General features: G+C 37.4%; 1 protein-coding gene across 2 annotated transcripts; it reads left to right on the forward strand.

Annotated features, from left to right (window-relative positions):
- Nucleotides 1–346: 346 nt before the first annotated feature.
- Nucleotides 347–12,817, forward strand: LOC105039703 (G-box-binding factor 3). 2 transcript variants are annotated; one of them, XM_010915960.4, is made up of 13 exons: nt 347–611; nt 3,258–3,338; nt 3,853–3,897; nt 4,005–4,097; nt 8,834–8,917; nt 9,127–9,186; nt 9,343–9,500; nt 9,629–9,683; nt 9,793–9,841; nt 10,411–10,676; nt 11,218–11,295; nt 11,418–11,543; nt 12,133–12,817. In XM_010915960.4, the coding sequence occupies exons 2-13, from the start codon at nt 3,279–3,281 to the stop codon at nt 12,361–12,363; spliced, it is 1,305 nt and encodes a 434-aa protein (XP_010914262.1). In that variant the 5' UTR covers nt 347–611; nt 3,258–3,278; the 3' UTR covers nt 12,364–12,817. The 2 variants fall into 2 exon arrangements, with proteins under 2 accessions (XP_010914262.1, XP_010914270.1); XM_010915968.4 differs by lacking the exon at nt 11,418–11,543.
- The last annotated feature ends 1,881 nt before the right edge of the window (nt 12,818–14,698 follow it).

Consider the following 14,698-nt stretch of genomic DNA (forward strand, 5'->3'; position numbering starts at 1 on the left):
TAGATCGCTCCCGACCCCGACACGTGTAGGACTGCGGTGACGAGGAATAAACTATTCCCTTCACCCAAACCGACGGCCAACTCAACAACCACCACCTTGTCTGGCCACAGCTCATGACCCCCCATCCAACCCATTGCCCGAAATCATCCCCCGAAAAAGAACCCATCCCGAGTTCCCGTAAGGCTTCTTGTGGGACGCATGGAATGAGGCCGGTTTGGTCTCTGACTGGGTTTCCAATTTCCGGTCCTTGTAGTATATGAGCTGTGGGACGTATACAGGGTCCGACAGATTGACACGTGTATCGTGACGTGGCAATCGGCTTGGCGCCCGCTTCATCCCCTTGGCTTCTTTCTTGGCTCTTCTTCTTCCCCGCCTCTTACCCCCTCTCGCGGCGTCTTTTTTCTTGCCTTTTCCGCTCTGGTTCGAATTAATGGCGGAAGACTAGAAGCTAGGGTTTTTGGGTAAAGGTTTGGTTTTTGTTATCTTCGTCAAGTTTCATGGGGATCGTTCTAGATCGCGAGTTCTGTGGATAGTGCTTGTTTTGTCCTCCGGAGGAAATCCGATAGCGATTTGGTGGGTGCGGTGGAGGATTTCTTGGTGGAAAGCTTCTGGTATGTGGATTTTTTTTTTGTCTTTAATTCGTCGAGTTCCTTTTTGGAATGGTGGATTTTGGTTTGTTTTGGACAAAACTGGTTCGAGATCGTTGATATGTTGATGTGTTGGTTGTTCTTGGACTGGATTTTGAATTTCTCGTTCTTTTGGTTTAGATGATTGCATTTGCTTGGGATTGATTTCAATTTTATGACCTGTTTTCCTCCGACGATCACAGTATTAAGGGAATTTAATTAGTTTGCCGGTATAATAATCCGAAAATTTGAATCCTTTCCGGTAAAATTTCATTTTCTTGTGACGTAAATAATTTTTGTCCGAAGGGGGTGGGGTTAGATATGGAAGAAGAAACTGGATTCCTGGAAAGAAAAGAAAAAAAAAAGATCATTAAAGAAAACCCAGAAGATTAGAAAAAGAATGAGCGGATATAGTAGAAACTACAAAGTTATTCTTCATTCAAGCCGAGAGAAGCTCGCTCCGAGTTGGGAGCTTTGGTTTTCCAAATCGTTGCTTGTCTTTCCCTTTTTTATCTGGGGTATTCTCGTCATTTCGCCTACTAAATTACCGTCATGAGGCGATTAGTGACCTTCCAAGGATCATAACCATCAAATTCTACAGCCCGATCTGTTGTTTTCTTTGATGAAATGGCACTTCTGCCCCTCTTATTAATCTAAAATCAGGTTCCAGGACCCATTACTTTCAGAAAAAAGGAAAATTTCTATGTGGATCAGAAATTCTGTTCACGTCTCTTCAAATTAAGTTTAGAAAAGAACAATATTAGCAAATTTATATATTTCACTTGGCTACACATTCCCCACTTTCTGTCCTTTTCCTTCCCTTTTTTCCCCGCCTTTTTGTTTATGCGGCAAGATTTGGTTGTGTTTGAAATTGCTGGTTATGGAATCAATATGAAACTCAGAAGCGTGTATAATTCCCTACTACTGCATAAAAATCCTGTGCTATTTTTTGGTCAGAAAACGTTTTATTCTTTGCTTGATTAATGGAACGACTGTAGCAGAAGAAATTTTCGCTTCTACCAGTTGTGGTGGTTATTACTTGTCAGTCATGCAGCTGCTTTAACAGTGTTCAGGATAATTACCATGAATTACAATTGAGATGGGGATTTAATAACTCATGAAATAATTAAGAATTAATTATTTTGGTTTATCTTTTTGAATCTCACCTGTAACCAAGGCTTGCTATCTGAACAATTATGATAAATTGGCCATGTCAGCTATTAGCATATAGAAAATGGACTTTAGAATATCTTTTTTTCCAAAATCACCTTGACCAAAGAAAAGTATGCAGAAACACATGCAATCATCAGGCTTAGTTTAACTCACTTTCACCATAGAAAAGATGGGATTTTTTGACCAAATATTTAACTTAGAATTGAACAAATTGCATATGGTAGGGAACTAGGTATCCAGTACTTTCACATGCTTTTTTTTTTTTGATATGATACTGAATCATCATCGCTTATGAAAGGAAAAGTGTTAGAATCTGCAAACTTTGAGCTGGATCTGTGTCGGTGCTTGAGCACTTTTGTCTAATTTTTTCTGCGATGCATTTTGCCACACTTTCATCAAATTGTTCACCAAAGCTTTGAGACATTATTAACTTGCGACTGCCAAAGCAGATGTATTTGCAGTTGCTTCTGGTTGTTTTCTTAAACTAATCTCCTTTCTATTAGCCCATTGCAAAATCAATGTTTATGGGATAAAATAATATTAAGCCATGTGATTATTATTTTTTCTAATGATCTTTTGGCAAAAGGTGCTAACACAACGAAAGTGAGAGGCATATATGAATATAACAAGCTTTAATATTTTGGAATTTTCTAATAATCTGTAAAACATTTAAAGTGATTTAGCACTTGTTGGAGTCTTGTATTATACAGACTGAATTAATGATAGTTAGTAATGTAAAAAGTCTTAGTTATTTTATGGCGTGCATTAGTTATATACTGCATTTTTTTTTTTGCACTTTATTGTGTCTTACTACAGTATGCTGCTATATTAAAAATTACTCCATTTCATGATCTCGGTGCTTAATGCAGGATGTCAGGAACATGTGACCTTTACACTTGGCATGATATTGTGCTGCTTAATGACATTTTTTATTTGATAAAGACAATTAAGCCTACTATATTGCAAAGATTGGTAGATATTGTATTTCTCGGGTGCATCATGTATTCTTCAATATATTTTCAAATGGAATTTCCTTGCTATATATTCTGTTTGAGTGGTAATGCCCTGGTTTCAGCATTATGTATACTCTCTGTACCTATGAAACTTCATGTTTCATTTGTATTTTGATCGTATATGACAATAGATGCATCTGTCTGAAGTTTAAATGTCATCTGGATAGCTGAGCATGTTAAGACCATATACAGAAACTGGCATATGATTTAGGCAGTCTGTTGGTTCATAATCTGCTGTTTAGCATGTTTGTATTTGGGATTGCCTCAGTCCCCTTAGCTGACAAAAGATTCACATATCTATAGAGATAACATTCTTCCTTTTGTCCTCTTCTAGAACTTTCTTTTATTATTTAAATATTTGACCTTATAATCCCTCCGAAAGTTGACAAAACTTTGAAAAGTTCTAACAAAAATATTCTTTAATACTTTTATATACCATGTTCAGGTGGCCTACAATTCGACTTTCATGGGGAATAATGAAGCTGGGACTCCTCCAAAGTCTGACAAAGCATCTTCATCTGTGCAGGTTAGCAGAAATTCCTTTAAGACATGGATAGACTGAGGATAAGTTATGCCAATATCTTTGAAGGCTGTATATCTTAACCTGACTGAAAAATCAAGGACTTTATTCTGAGTGTAAAGCATATCTTACACATATTCTTCTGTATATGCAGTATTCTGCTTGTTATTAAATAAGCAATCTGCACGATGTTGGCAGTTTGTAACAATAACTGTCTGCAAGTTAACTTAATAGAGGAAGAAAATGAGAGTGAATCATCATCAAAATGGTTGGTCTAACAAGTATCAATTACGTTGCCATGTTTGCTTTGTACCACTATGTACATAAGCTGGGTGCTGTGGTATAGATAGATTGGGACTGATGTTATTGACCTAATATGCACTTAGATAGCATTAAATGTACTGGGATAATAAACCAATAAACAAGTATATATAGTCTAGACAAACATGGACATCCCTATTTATGCTATTCTATTCTTTTTGTGATATGAGGCAATGGTTACTATGTTTTTCCTTTGCAGGAGAAACCAGCCATTCATCCATATCCAGATTGGGCGGCTATGCAGGTCAATTCCTACCTAGGATTTCACCCTTTGCTCCTGAATGCTAAATTATTAAAAGAATTCATTTTTAATGAATTGTAAGCAAAAAGGCCTTTTTCTTCTCTTTCCAGGCATATTATGGCCCTGGAGTGATGCCACCTCCATTTTTCAGCACTTCAGTTGCACCTGGTCATCCACCTCATTCATATATGTGGGGGCCACAGGTACTTGATTTTTTTTACCTTTTTATGCTGTTACCTCATTTCCAATTCATAGGTGCTGCGAGAAATCCTGTAAAACCAACTTTAATTGTCATATATAAACCATATGAGAAATTTTTTTTTTAACGCCATTTGTTGGTGTTTTATATAGACATATGGCATTGCATTCTTTGGTTTCAGGATATAAGTGATATATCTTACATGGAAGCCTTTCATGTACTGGGAGAAGGAATGGTTGTACTGTCTGTTATCTTGCGGTAGTGCATAATAATGCACCAGACTTCTTTTTTTGGCTGACAGTTTCATCCAGCACCAACTGATGCTCGTCATTGTGAAAGATTTATGTGAATAAACGTAATAAAATATTTCAAATCGCTTCGTTGACTTAAGAAACAAAATTAAAAGAACTATTGGCTTCAATTTTGATTATCACCCGATGGTGTAAATAAGTATGAGACTCTGAGAAAACATAATAAAACATTTCAACTGGTTTCCTAGCATGAGGCAAGGTTGCAAAGTTGCCTTTTGCAGCAAATAAGACTATAAGAACAGCATATTGGATTATTTAGAGCATGAATTTGGGCCTTCCTGATATAGATAGGCATGACGTCACCATACTGCTTCATGCCAGTTAGTTTTAGCCTTCATAGATCAAGTGACGGGCTTCTTAGTTGGAAGTGGTGACACTTCTAAGATGTTTCATCTCAGATAACAACCAGGACCATAATACTTGTACGATGCCCTAGTCAGGAGGCCAGATGGTTCCTTACCCCATGTCATTGAGGCCCTTCAAGCCACTTTATCTGCGGGTCTATCTTAACACTCTTTCTTTGTCCGCCTAAACTGCTCTGTATAAGTTATTGACCGAGTGTTGATGAGAGGTCCACTGTGCTGGGCTTGGACCGTAGTGTTTTAGGTTTTTGTTTCTTTTCCCTTTTTTTTTTTAAGAAAAAGGTCTGTGTTTGTTCAAGGTTATTGGCACCGGGAAAAGATCATGGTTGTAAGGAAATGGAGATGCAGTAGGAGGCTGAATTAAATCAAGTTAGGTATATTCTGTTTGATAGGGTGGTCACCAAGCATGGTCCTTTCCAATGGTTTAGCACCTATTATGGTCTAGTGGGCCAGCATAGCCGAAAAAGATTACTTCAATATTACTCATTATAACTGCAAAGATCTCATTATAACTAAAAAGATCTGACAAAGAACCATGTACTCATATCTTTTAGCTGATCCATGTTTCTGACGACATTCCTGAAATTATGGGTTAAACCCAAAATGGACCCCTATTATTTATTGGATTCCGTTCTTCCTTTTGTTGGGTTATGGAGAATAAATTGTTTGATTCTAGTAGGAATCCTGCCAAAATTTATTTTCAATGGTGATCATGGATAAACAATGACTTGATCTTCTAATCTTATAAAGATTACCCCGGCTCCCTAAAAAGTAAAAAGGAAAGGGAAAAATAGAGTCAATATCATTTGTTGGGTGCTTAAAGCTATTATGAATAGCTTAATATTGCTTTGGCACATGCAAATAAATAGAAAGTATAGGCAACTTTTTGTTAATGCAGTTTGTAACCTTGGATGCACTAAAAGATAGATTTTTTTTTTTTTTTTTATTTATTTAAAGCAAACAAACTCATCACACACACACATATTGAAATTAAATTGTGTTACTATAACCATTGAGTACTTTCTCGGATGATATCATTTCTTGCCACTTGGGTTGGGGGGGCCTAAATTTTCATTGGAGTTAGCCCCCTGAAGGTGGGGTGGGTATAGGGTAGAAAAAAAGTTGGGATTAGCCCCTCCTAATCTTAAAAAAATAGATGTTACTACAGAAAAGGACTAGTAAACCTAGATTTTTACATGGGAAAGGCTATCTACACTTATTGTGAACCACAAACCACCTCTTGATGTGAGCCTTGCATCTCTTTTCCAAATTTTTTTGAGGGTTATGAGCCTTGCATCTCATACATGTGGGCCCATGATTTATGAAGGGCCTAGATATAGGACATGCAACGTGGAAGTGTTCTTCACCATTGTTTTGGTTGCTGACCTATGCTAGTCCATGCCAACTAACAAGTACTATGCTAACCGAATATCAGCACCTTGGCCTCTAGTCAATGTTGGGAAACAAGGCATGCATGCTGATTTGGCATCATTCCTTATGCTTGGTATTGCTTAGCACCAAGTTGATGTTTCCTTTTCAACATAGCAATGCATGCGCCATGCTATACGCTAGCTACCATGCTGCATGCCATAGAGTGCAATTAAGTTGAGTCGAGGCGAGTAGCTAGAGGCTTGAGCTTGACTCGATTCAAAATAGTTGGACTCAAAACTCAACTCGAAATTGATCAAGCCTTAATACCAAGCTCAAGCTTGACTTAAACACTAAAAAAGAAAAAGAAAAAGAAATACTCGAGATCAATTCAACTTGACTTGAATATCAACCAAGTCATGCTTGAGCCGAGTTCGAGCTCAAATTCGAGCCTTGATTATAATTTAAAAAATTGGTGAAAACAAAATATAACAAAATATTATTTTTTTAAAATATTAAATTTATAATATTATATATAACAAAAATACAATATTATTAAAAATGTATACTTGATTAGGTTGCCTTCGAGCCAAGTATTTTGCTACTCGAGCTCGATGACAATCGGGCCCAAGTAGAGCTCGAGTGGCTCATAAGCTGCTTGGGTCATTTGCACTCCTATGCATGTCATGGCACTTAAATCCCTAGTCTTTGCCTATAAGCTCATTTATGCTAAGAAGTTTCCTATCATAAATTCTAGAAAGCACAGATTCGATACGAGACATGGGTACGGTACAGATACGGAGATACGACAAATTCTTAAAAATATAGTAGCTATTTTGCTATATGGATATGGATACGGTACGATATGGATGCATATTCAACACTGGTACGGCAGTCATTTTGCTGTATCCGTGCTTCTTAGCATAAACTAGCTATTGGTTTGTGTAATGAAAGGTTGTATGATGCTTGAAATCTTGAAATTGGCTATCATTTGGCCAATCCAAGTACCCAACTACATTTTTAAAATTATGAGTCGAAACCAAAACAAACACCCGACATTTGCTGGGTACTCATAATTTCTTTGACGATAATTGGGAAATAGATCAACCTCAGCGCCAATCTTAACCCCCCCCCCCAAAAAAAAAAAAAAGACATTGGTTTTGGTGATGTTTGGCAGAATTTTTGTTCTCAAGGGTAAAACGTTGCTTCAGCATATGCAAACATGAATATCGGCAACTTTCGGAATATGCAATGCATACTGTGATGTATTGGATGCACCACTTGGTCCTAACAGTTTTTCTTGTGCAGTATTTTGGGTTTTTTGGAAATATTCCAAGTTATGATGCCATAAAGGAGAGCTTCTAGACCTACATGTATATATAGACAAAGGCCATGTAGACCTAGTCTAAACCACTCACAACCCTCTCTTGATGTGGGTCTTGCATCCCATACATGCGGAGCCAATGATTTATAGGTGGAAGGTGCAAGGAATAGGACATTTAAGGTGGTCTTCACGATGAATTTGAGTTAACTAGTGTTGGTTCATGTTGTTTGATACGTACTGTGTCAGATTAATGTTGGCACCTGGCATTGGCTTGATATTGAGTACTATGCATCTTGGGTGTTATCAAAATCATCCCAATTTGGCATTGGTTGATGCACATTTCATTGCCCTGTATCCGGCCAAAAAGTCCTTTTTCTATGTTTTTGGGATGTGGCATGATACGACATGTGTGTGCTGGCCACTACCCAACTTGTCCCGTGTCGACAATACTTTAATTCTTGGTCTTTGCCTACATGCCCATGTAGGTTTAGAAATTTCATATTGTAAATTAGATATTTGTTCGTGTACTAAAAATAATAATCCATATATTCATGGAATTGGAAACTTTTGCTCAAAATTGAATCTTTTAGGTTTACAATCTATTTCCCGTTTCTATCATTTGATAGTTCCATGTTTGGGTCTGCTCCTTTTAACAACCAAATACATCCTAAGATAAAATCTCAACTCCTAACATGGAAAGTTGGAATCAATGAAAAGGATCAAATTATGATTTTTAAATTGGAATCCTTTAAATGTTGAACTCTAAATGGAGCCTCTGGTTTGCAACAATTTGATACATAGTTTCATACAATTAAATATGTCATGCACATCAGATGCAACGCCAAAATAATACAAAAATACATGGCATATGGACATATAGAACTGCAGATGGACCACATGGTACAGCTACATGCGACTCCTATTTCTATATTGACATAGGATTAAATTTAAACTCCGCTATGTAGAGTAGTGGTGTAGACCACTTTACCAAAATGGTCTTTTTTTTTATTACTATATTTGTATGTTGACTATTGGAATCTTGTCGAATACATGTCAAGGACACTGTCAATTGTCAAAATAAAAGAGGCACCAATGATTGAACACCCTTCATGTTGGTTAGCACGGTCTAACACCTGCCATGCAGTGCTTGATTGGTATGTGGCATGGTGTCATGTTTATACGTGTCAAGTATTAGCATGGCATGGCATTTGTGCTAGTGCTAGGATGGAAGGGCACCAGCATATAGCACATAAAGCCTTGGGTGATGCTTTATCTAGCTGCATCTACATATGATGACGGTTTGACATGGCTACTAAGTCACTGATTTTACTGTCACTGAAACTCATTATTCTAATGACAAATATTTCTGTCTCAGCCTTTGTTACCACCTCCTTTTGGGACGCCATATACTGCAATCTATCCAGCTGGAGGAGTTTACTCTCACCCCCCGATGCCCTTTGTGAGTAGAGATAACTTTTTTGGGGTGTTGTTCCCTTTTCTCGACAACTGATGTCCACCGAGATGGTTCTAATTTTAAGTGATTCTTTTCATGGCCATTTAAGATAGCAATAATTTTAGTAGATAAATATAGAAAAAGCTGTACAAACTGAAATACTGTAGGTTTGGTGTGAAGTGCTCTAATTCAAAGTGATTTTTTTGTGCTTCCAGGGATCTCACATGCAATGTCAAGGAATTGCACCATCTCCCACTATTAGTGAGGCGGTAGTGGTAGGTGCTGTTTGCCTAGGAAGTCTGACATTACATTTATTGTTTCTAGTGCTCTAGCAACTCAAGTACTGATAGACACTGCATATTCTATCATATTTTACTTTTTCTGCAGATCATTCTCTTGGTTTAGCTTTTATTGTTACTGCTGTTTTGCAGATGGCAACTCCTTTAAGCATGGAGATGCCTGCTAAGTCACCAAGCAATAAGGATAAAGGCCCGTTGAAAAAGGTTAAAGGGTTTGATGGGCGTGCTGTGGCAATGGGCAATGGCACTGCTGAAAATAGAGGCGATGATGTGAATGGGTCATCAAAAAGGTTTGATCACATTCAAAATTGCTTGATACTGCCTTATTTTTCTTCTAGCTTCTTGATGAAGCTAGTTTTAATTCAATCTGAAATGGAGTGTTTTGGTGGCTGTTCTTTATTAAAAAATTATGGTGCAGCGGGGGCGATAGTGTGGAAGGCTCAAGTGATGGCAGTGATGGAAATAATGCAGGGGTAATTCTTTTTGACTCTTTAGTTTTTGGGTTAACCAATTTACTTTTTAAAAATTGCATCTGGAGCTACACTACAGAAGGTCCAATCAGCAGTTCTATTCCTTTTTCAGGGGAACAAAACTCAAAGAAAGCGAAGCTCTGAAGATATAGGGGCTCCAGGTATTGCTATTCTTGCCTGCCATGCATATGCTATCTCAATCAAACCAATAAGGTCCTGTATTTCTGACATTGCCACCCTTCATCATGCATCTTGGAGAACTTGAAGCATAACCTTTTATTTTGCAGAGATTTTGGTTTATTTAGTTAACATTTTTGGCTGCAATGGTATATGTGTTCTGCTGGTGGATTTATACTCATTATGGTGGGAAAACAGTGATGTTTATTAACAAGAATGGCCTGTTAACTTTCAGTTTATAGCATTTCCTTCTGTCACTAGCATTTTCATCTTTGTCATGCATCTCAGAGAACTTTAAGCATAACCTTTTGTCCTCAGAGAATTTAGTTTATTAACATATTTTTGGCTGCAACGGTACATGTATTCTGCTGGTGGATTAATTCTTATAGTGGCTGGAAAATAGTGGTTCTGTTTATTACCAAGAATGGCCTGTCAACTTTCAAATTACAGCATTTTGCTCATGTGTCTCGTCTTTTTTTTCACAAGATGGATTGTGAATCTTTTGGGGTTCCATAGCAGTTGTGGCTTAGATACCTTTGTTGAACCTTTGTAGGTGACATTAAAGTTGACACACAGGCCAATGCTGCTCATGGTGGAGAAACAAGTGCATCCTCAAAAATGTCTCTAGGCGTTACTGGTGCACCTGCAAATATCTCAGGGAAACCAATAGGCACTGGAACTTTATCTAATCCAACACCAGGAATGGAATTCAGGGTTGCTGCTACCGGAAAAGTGCAGGCTAGTGGGACACCTATTTCACCGGCAACCAGTGCTATGATGCCGGGTCGTAACAGAGGTTCTTCTGAACTCTGGATACAGGCATGTGCACTCTGCAAATGTTTGTTCCCCTGCCATTTGGTTCTTGTTTATGCAATGTTCCCATATTATTACTTTCTACCTGTTTGCAGAAATTACACTGGCGTGCTTGTTGCCATTTTTATGTATTCTTCACCTTGCTCCTAGACCTTCATGTTTAATCGTTGCTTTCATCCTTTTTGAAAGACTGAAAACGCTTACAACTAGTTTTGTGCTTCTTAATTGACTGATATTCCAGGTTTCCTCCCTCCCACTTTTCATCCTGAATTAAAGCTTATCAACGCTTGATAGTCTTTCTATTCCTGCATTGAATCCTAAATTTAATAAATATATTGTCAGAACATCTTCCTGTTGACAGTTTTGCAACAGAAGTGCATTTCAGTATTTCTGAAGTTACGAGGCTTAAGCAAATTCTTGGTGAATCTTATGCTGTTTATATCTTCATCATGTTCCATTCACATGAATCTATTTTCCCAGGAATGTTTTTATGTTGTTCTGAATTGAGATTTTAGGCTTACCTTTTTTAATGGTATACTTTCCCTAGGATGAGAGGGAACTCAAACGTGAAAGGAGGAAGCAATCCAACAGGGAATCCGCTAGAAGGTCAAGGCTGAGGAAGCAGGTACACTAGAGCAGAATTTTGACTGTAGTCTTTTGCTTGCTTCTATGAGTTGTCTCCCTGATATCTTTGTTCTTCATCTTCTTCCTTCTATTCATATCTGAATTCCTCATATTCTGCTTCAGGCTGAAACTGAACAACTCGCTATGAAAGTTGAGACCCTGGGTGCTGAGAACGTGGCTTTGAGATCTGAAATCAGTCGGCTATCAGAGAACTCAAATAAACTCAGATTAGAAAATTCAACCCTAATGGTACCTTCAGATACTCCCATCCATAGGTTTTATTGAAATGCAATTCTCTATAGGACGATTTTGGAGTAGAGCCTCCCATTATTCTTTATGACTAACATGAGAAACTCGCGCGAACTGGAGATTTGAAACATCATATGCGAGAATTAGAAATTGCACTTGTTGAAATTGAGGACAAATTGAGAGTGACAATTTAGATGGTTTGGACATGAACAACGTTGATCAAGGGATGCACCAATACGAAGGAGTGATTTGATATATTTTATAAGACAGAGATTTGATATATCTAATAGGAAAGAGGGGCAGAGATAGATCAAAATCACATGGGATAAAGCAGTAAGGAAGGGTTTAATGTCTCAAGCAGAATAGGGGAAAAGGATTCATGTAGCTGGACCTCACGAGTTCGGGATTAAATTTGAGTCAATGTAGATTCATCATAATCATACAATAAAAATGATTGATATGAAAAATATGTTATGAGCAGATGTATTACATTTTATACTTGCGTGATATGTCTATTTAGTCTGATGTCCACTTGTTTTTACGTGGTGAGGTTCAACTAGTTTGTTTTGTTTTATATTTTGGTTCACAGGAGAAACTGAAGACTGCACAATTAAGCCAAGCAGAAGAGAGTTCTATTGCTAACATGGAGACTGAGGGAGCCCCATCTGTTGTTGCAGAGAATTTCTTGTCAATGATAGATAACTCAAGCTCGGTTAGTAGAAGTGTGCAGCAGGAGGATGAGGCTCATGAGAACTCCAGTGGCAAGCTCCACCAGCTTCTCGACTCCAATCCTAGGACAGATGCTGTGGCTGCGAGCTGATCTACAACCGATCTCACTAATCCATAGTTTGGGTCCAATTATAAGCCCAAAGATATTGCTGACATTAACGTAAGGTAGGTATTGAGTAAATTAGGCAGTGATAACAGACTGATCAACTTGAGGAAATGACCTTCAGACTCGGCAAGTTTGCAGGCCTAAGGGCTTCAGGCAGGGGGGGTTTACTTTTATATGAAAAAATTTGTGCTAAATGTGTGATCCATGCAACTTGTATGATCCAATCATGGTGTTGGAAAGCTTTATAACTGGATGTTGCTGAGGATCATAATTAGAGAAACATATCTGTATATTTTAGGATATCTAAAGGAAAATGTTCTCTTCCTGTCATTGTGGTTAAGTGGGGGTTGCCTTTGATATTCTACTTGGCAGGCTGTCATGTAAAGTGCTGGTTTATCCTGAGAATTCGGTTACGTGTTAATATATTATTTTTAAGTTTTGGTGCTGTCTGATAATTTTGCTTGCACTTATCACATCGAGACATGCCTAGTAAAGACAGGTTTCACGTTCTGATCTTGTGATTTTAATGTTGATGGGGTCACTGGAGTTGGGTCTGATGATGTCCTCATTCTTGGTTGGATTTTCTGCGTTCTGGTTCTAAAGAAATATAAAGGGTTTTTATTTATTAGAGAGGGCTTTTGTTATCATATTTAAAGGTTGGTAGAAATAACCGGCAGGTTGGTCTGTTTGTCTTTTTTTTTTTTTTTTTCCGTCTTTCCTTTCTTTTCTTGCCTTTTTGTAGGTGAAAAGTAGGATTGTGGAGCATTATTGGCTCTTTTTTTTTTATTTAATAGAGATGACTTTTATGTTGGCTCCCCATCCGGTGCAACTCTATTACATTTGATGTACCGGACATTCTTGTTTTGTCGGTATACCATATATGTAATTGATATTCATCTCCTACCTTCTTTCACGAGTCACCTAAAAATATTTGGGAGGAAGTTCGGATAGATGTGCAGCTAATCTGGTACGATTTAAAGAGGTCGTTTCTTTCCCAGATATTGGAGACACCGATGAGCCTTGAAGCCGGTATGAGGGGACTCCTTGAATTTGAGCTAGAGGTAAAGCCAAGCGGCCATCAACAGCGTTCACGTGCTTGTTCAATTATATGTATGATGTTATTTATCTTTAATACGAAAATGCTTTTGTGTAAAAGGGAAAAAGAAAAAAAAAATGATGCTTGAAACCATCAACTTTCCTCAGGCTGTCAAAGACAAGTTTGCAAGCCAACTTGATTTTGGCTGGCTTAGTAAATGAATCAAGCTAGAGTTGGCCTTAGCTCACTCAAGATTAGGTTAAGTTAGACAGATAGAAGCGTAGATATATACTATATTACTATTTATATATAAAGTTTTATATTTTTAATTAATATTAATTATGTAAAATAAATATATTTCAGTACAAGAATCTAATATAATCAAAATTATTAATTTAATTTATGTACATAAAACATTTGAAAATTTTTAACAAGTTATTCATGAACAGATTGAGTACAGCTTCAAATTAAATAAGTTTACTTGAGCTCAACTTGATTATAAAACGAACAAAAGTTGGGCCGTATAGCGTCCTTGTGCTCTACTCATTTATGCCCCTAATCTCTACCTCTGCCCTACTCGAGTATATTAGGTTGACTGGTAGCGAAGGGCACATTCCATCAAATATATTTGTCGAAGCTTGATATAAATCGTAATGGATAAAGGAAAAAAAAAGGAGGGCTTGAGTGATCTTGTCAGTGACCGACAACTTATGTGCCGCCACTATTCTTGGAAGATGATACATTTATACCATATGTACTCTTGTATTATTGAGTCATTTCCCTTTTTAACAAAAACTTTTGTATGCTCGTAGGAGTTCGTCCAATGCAAGGTTTAAAATAATAGCAGTATATTCTTTATAGTGGTGAATAATGATGGTTTCAGCACTCTTCCCACTTCGTTGCATCTCCTTGTCCCTACTCCGGTACCTTGGTACTCTCTTATTTGCAGAAACTTGATTCACACTGCAGGTTGAGTTCTAGGGCTCCAAAGCTACTACAGCAACCATTATTAAAAAATGAGAAATTATCTTTTGACATGTCGGTCTAGTTCATGCTTCCCTTATACCCTTTCCATTTTAAAAAATTACAAATAAATCCTTGATATTGCATCCCATTGCAGTGTAACAACTTAAGTGAGCTGCAGGCAGAGCCGGTCCTAACATATTTTAGATCTGGGGCTAAATGAAAAAAATGAGATCTTCTCTATTAAAAATTAACATACTTTAAACATTAATTATCATTAAAAAATTAATCTATATGCAATAATTTACTATAGATATATTC

The sequence above is a fragment of the Elaeis guineensis genome, chromosome 2, assembly GCF_000442705.2.
Source record: "Elaeis guineensis isolate ETL-2024a chromosome 2, EG11, whole genome shotgun sequence".
Lineage (NCBI taxonomy): Eukaryota > Viridiplantae > Streptophyta > Magnoliopsida > Arecales > Arecaceae > Elaeis > Elaeis guineensis.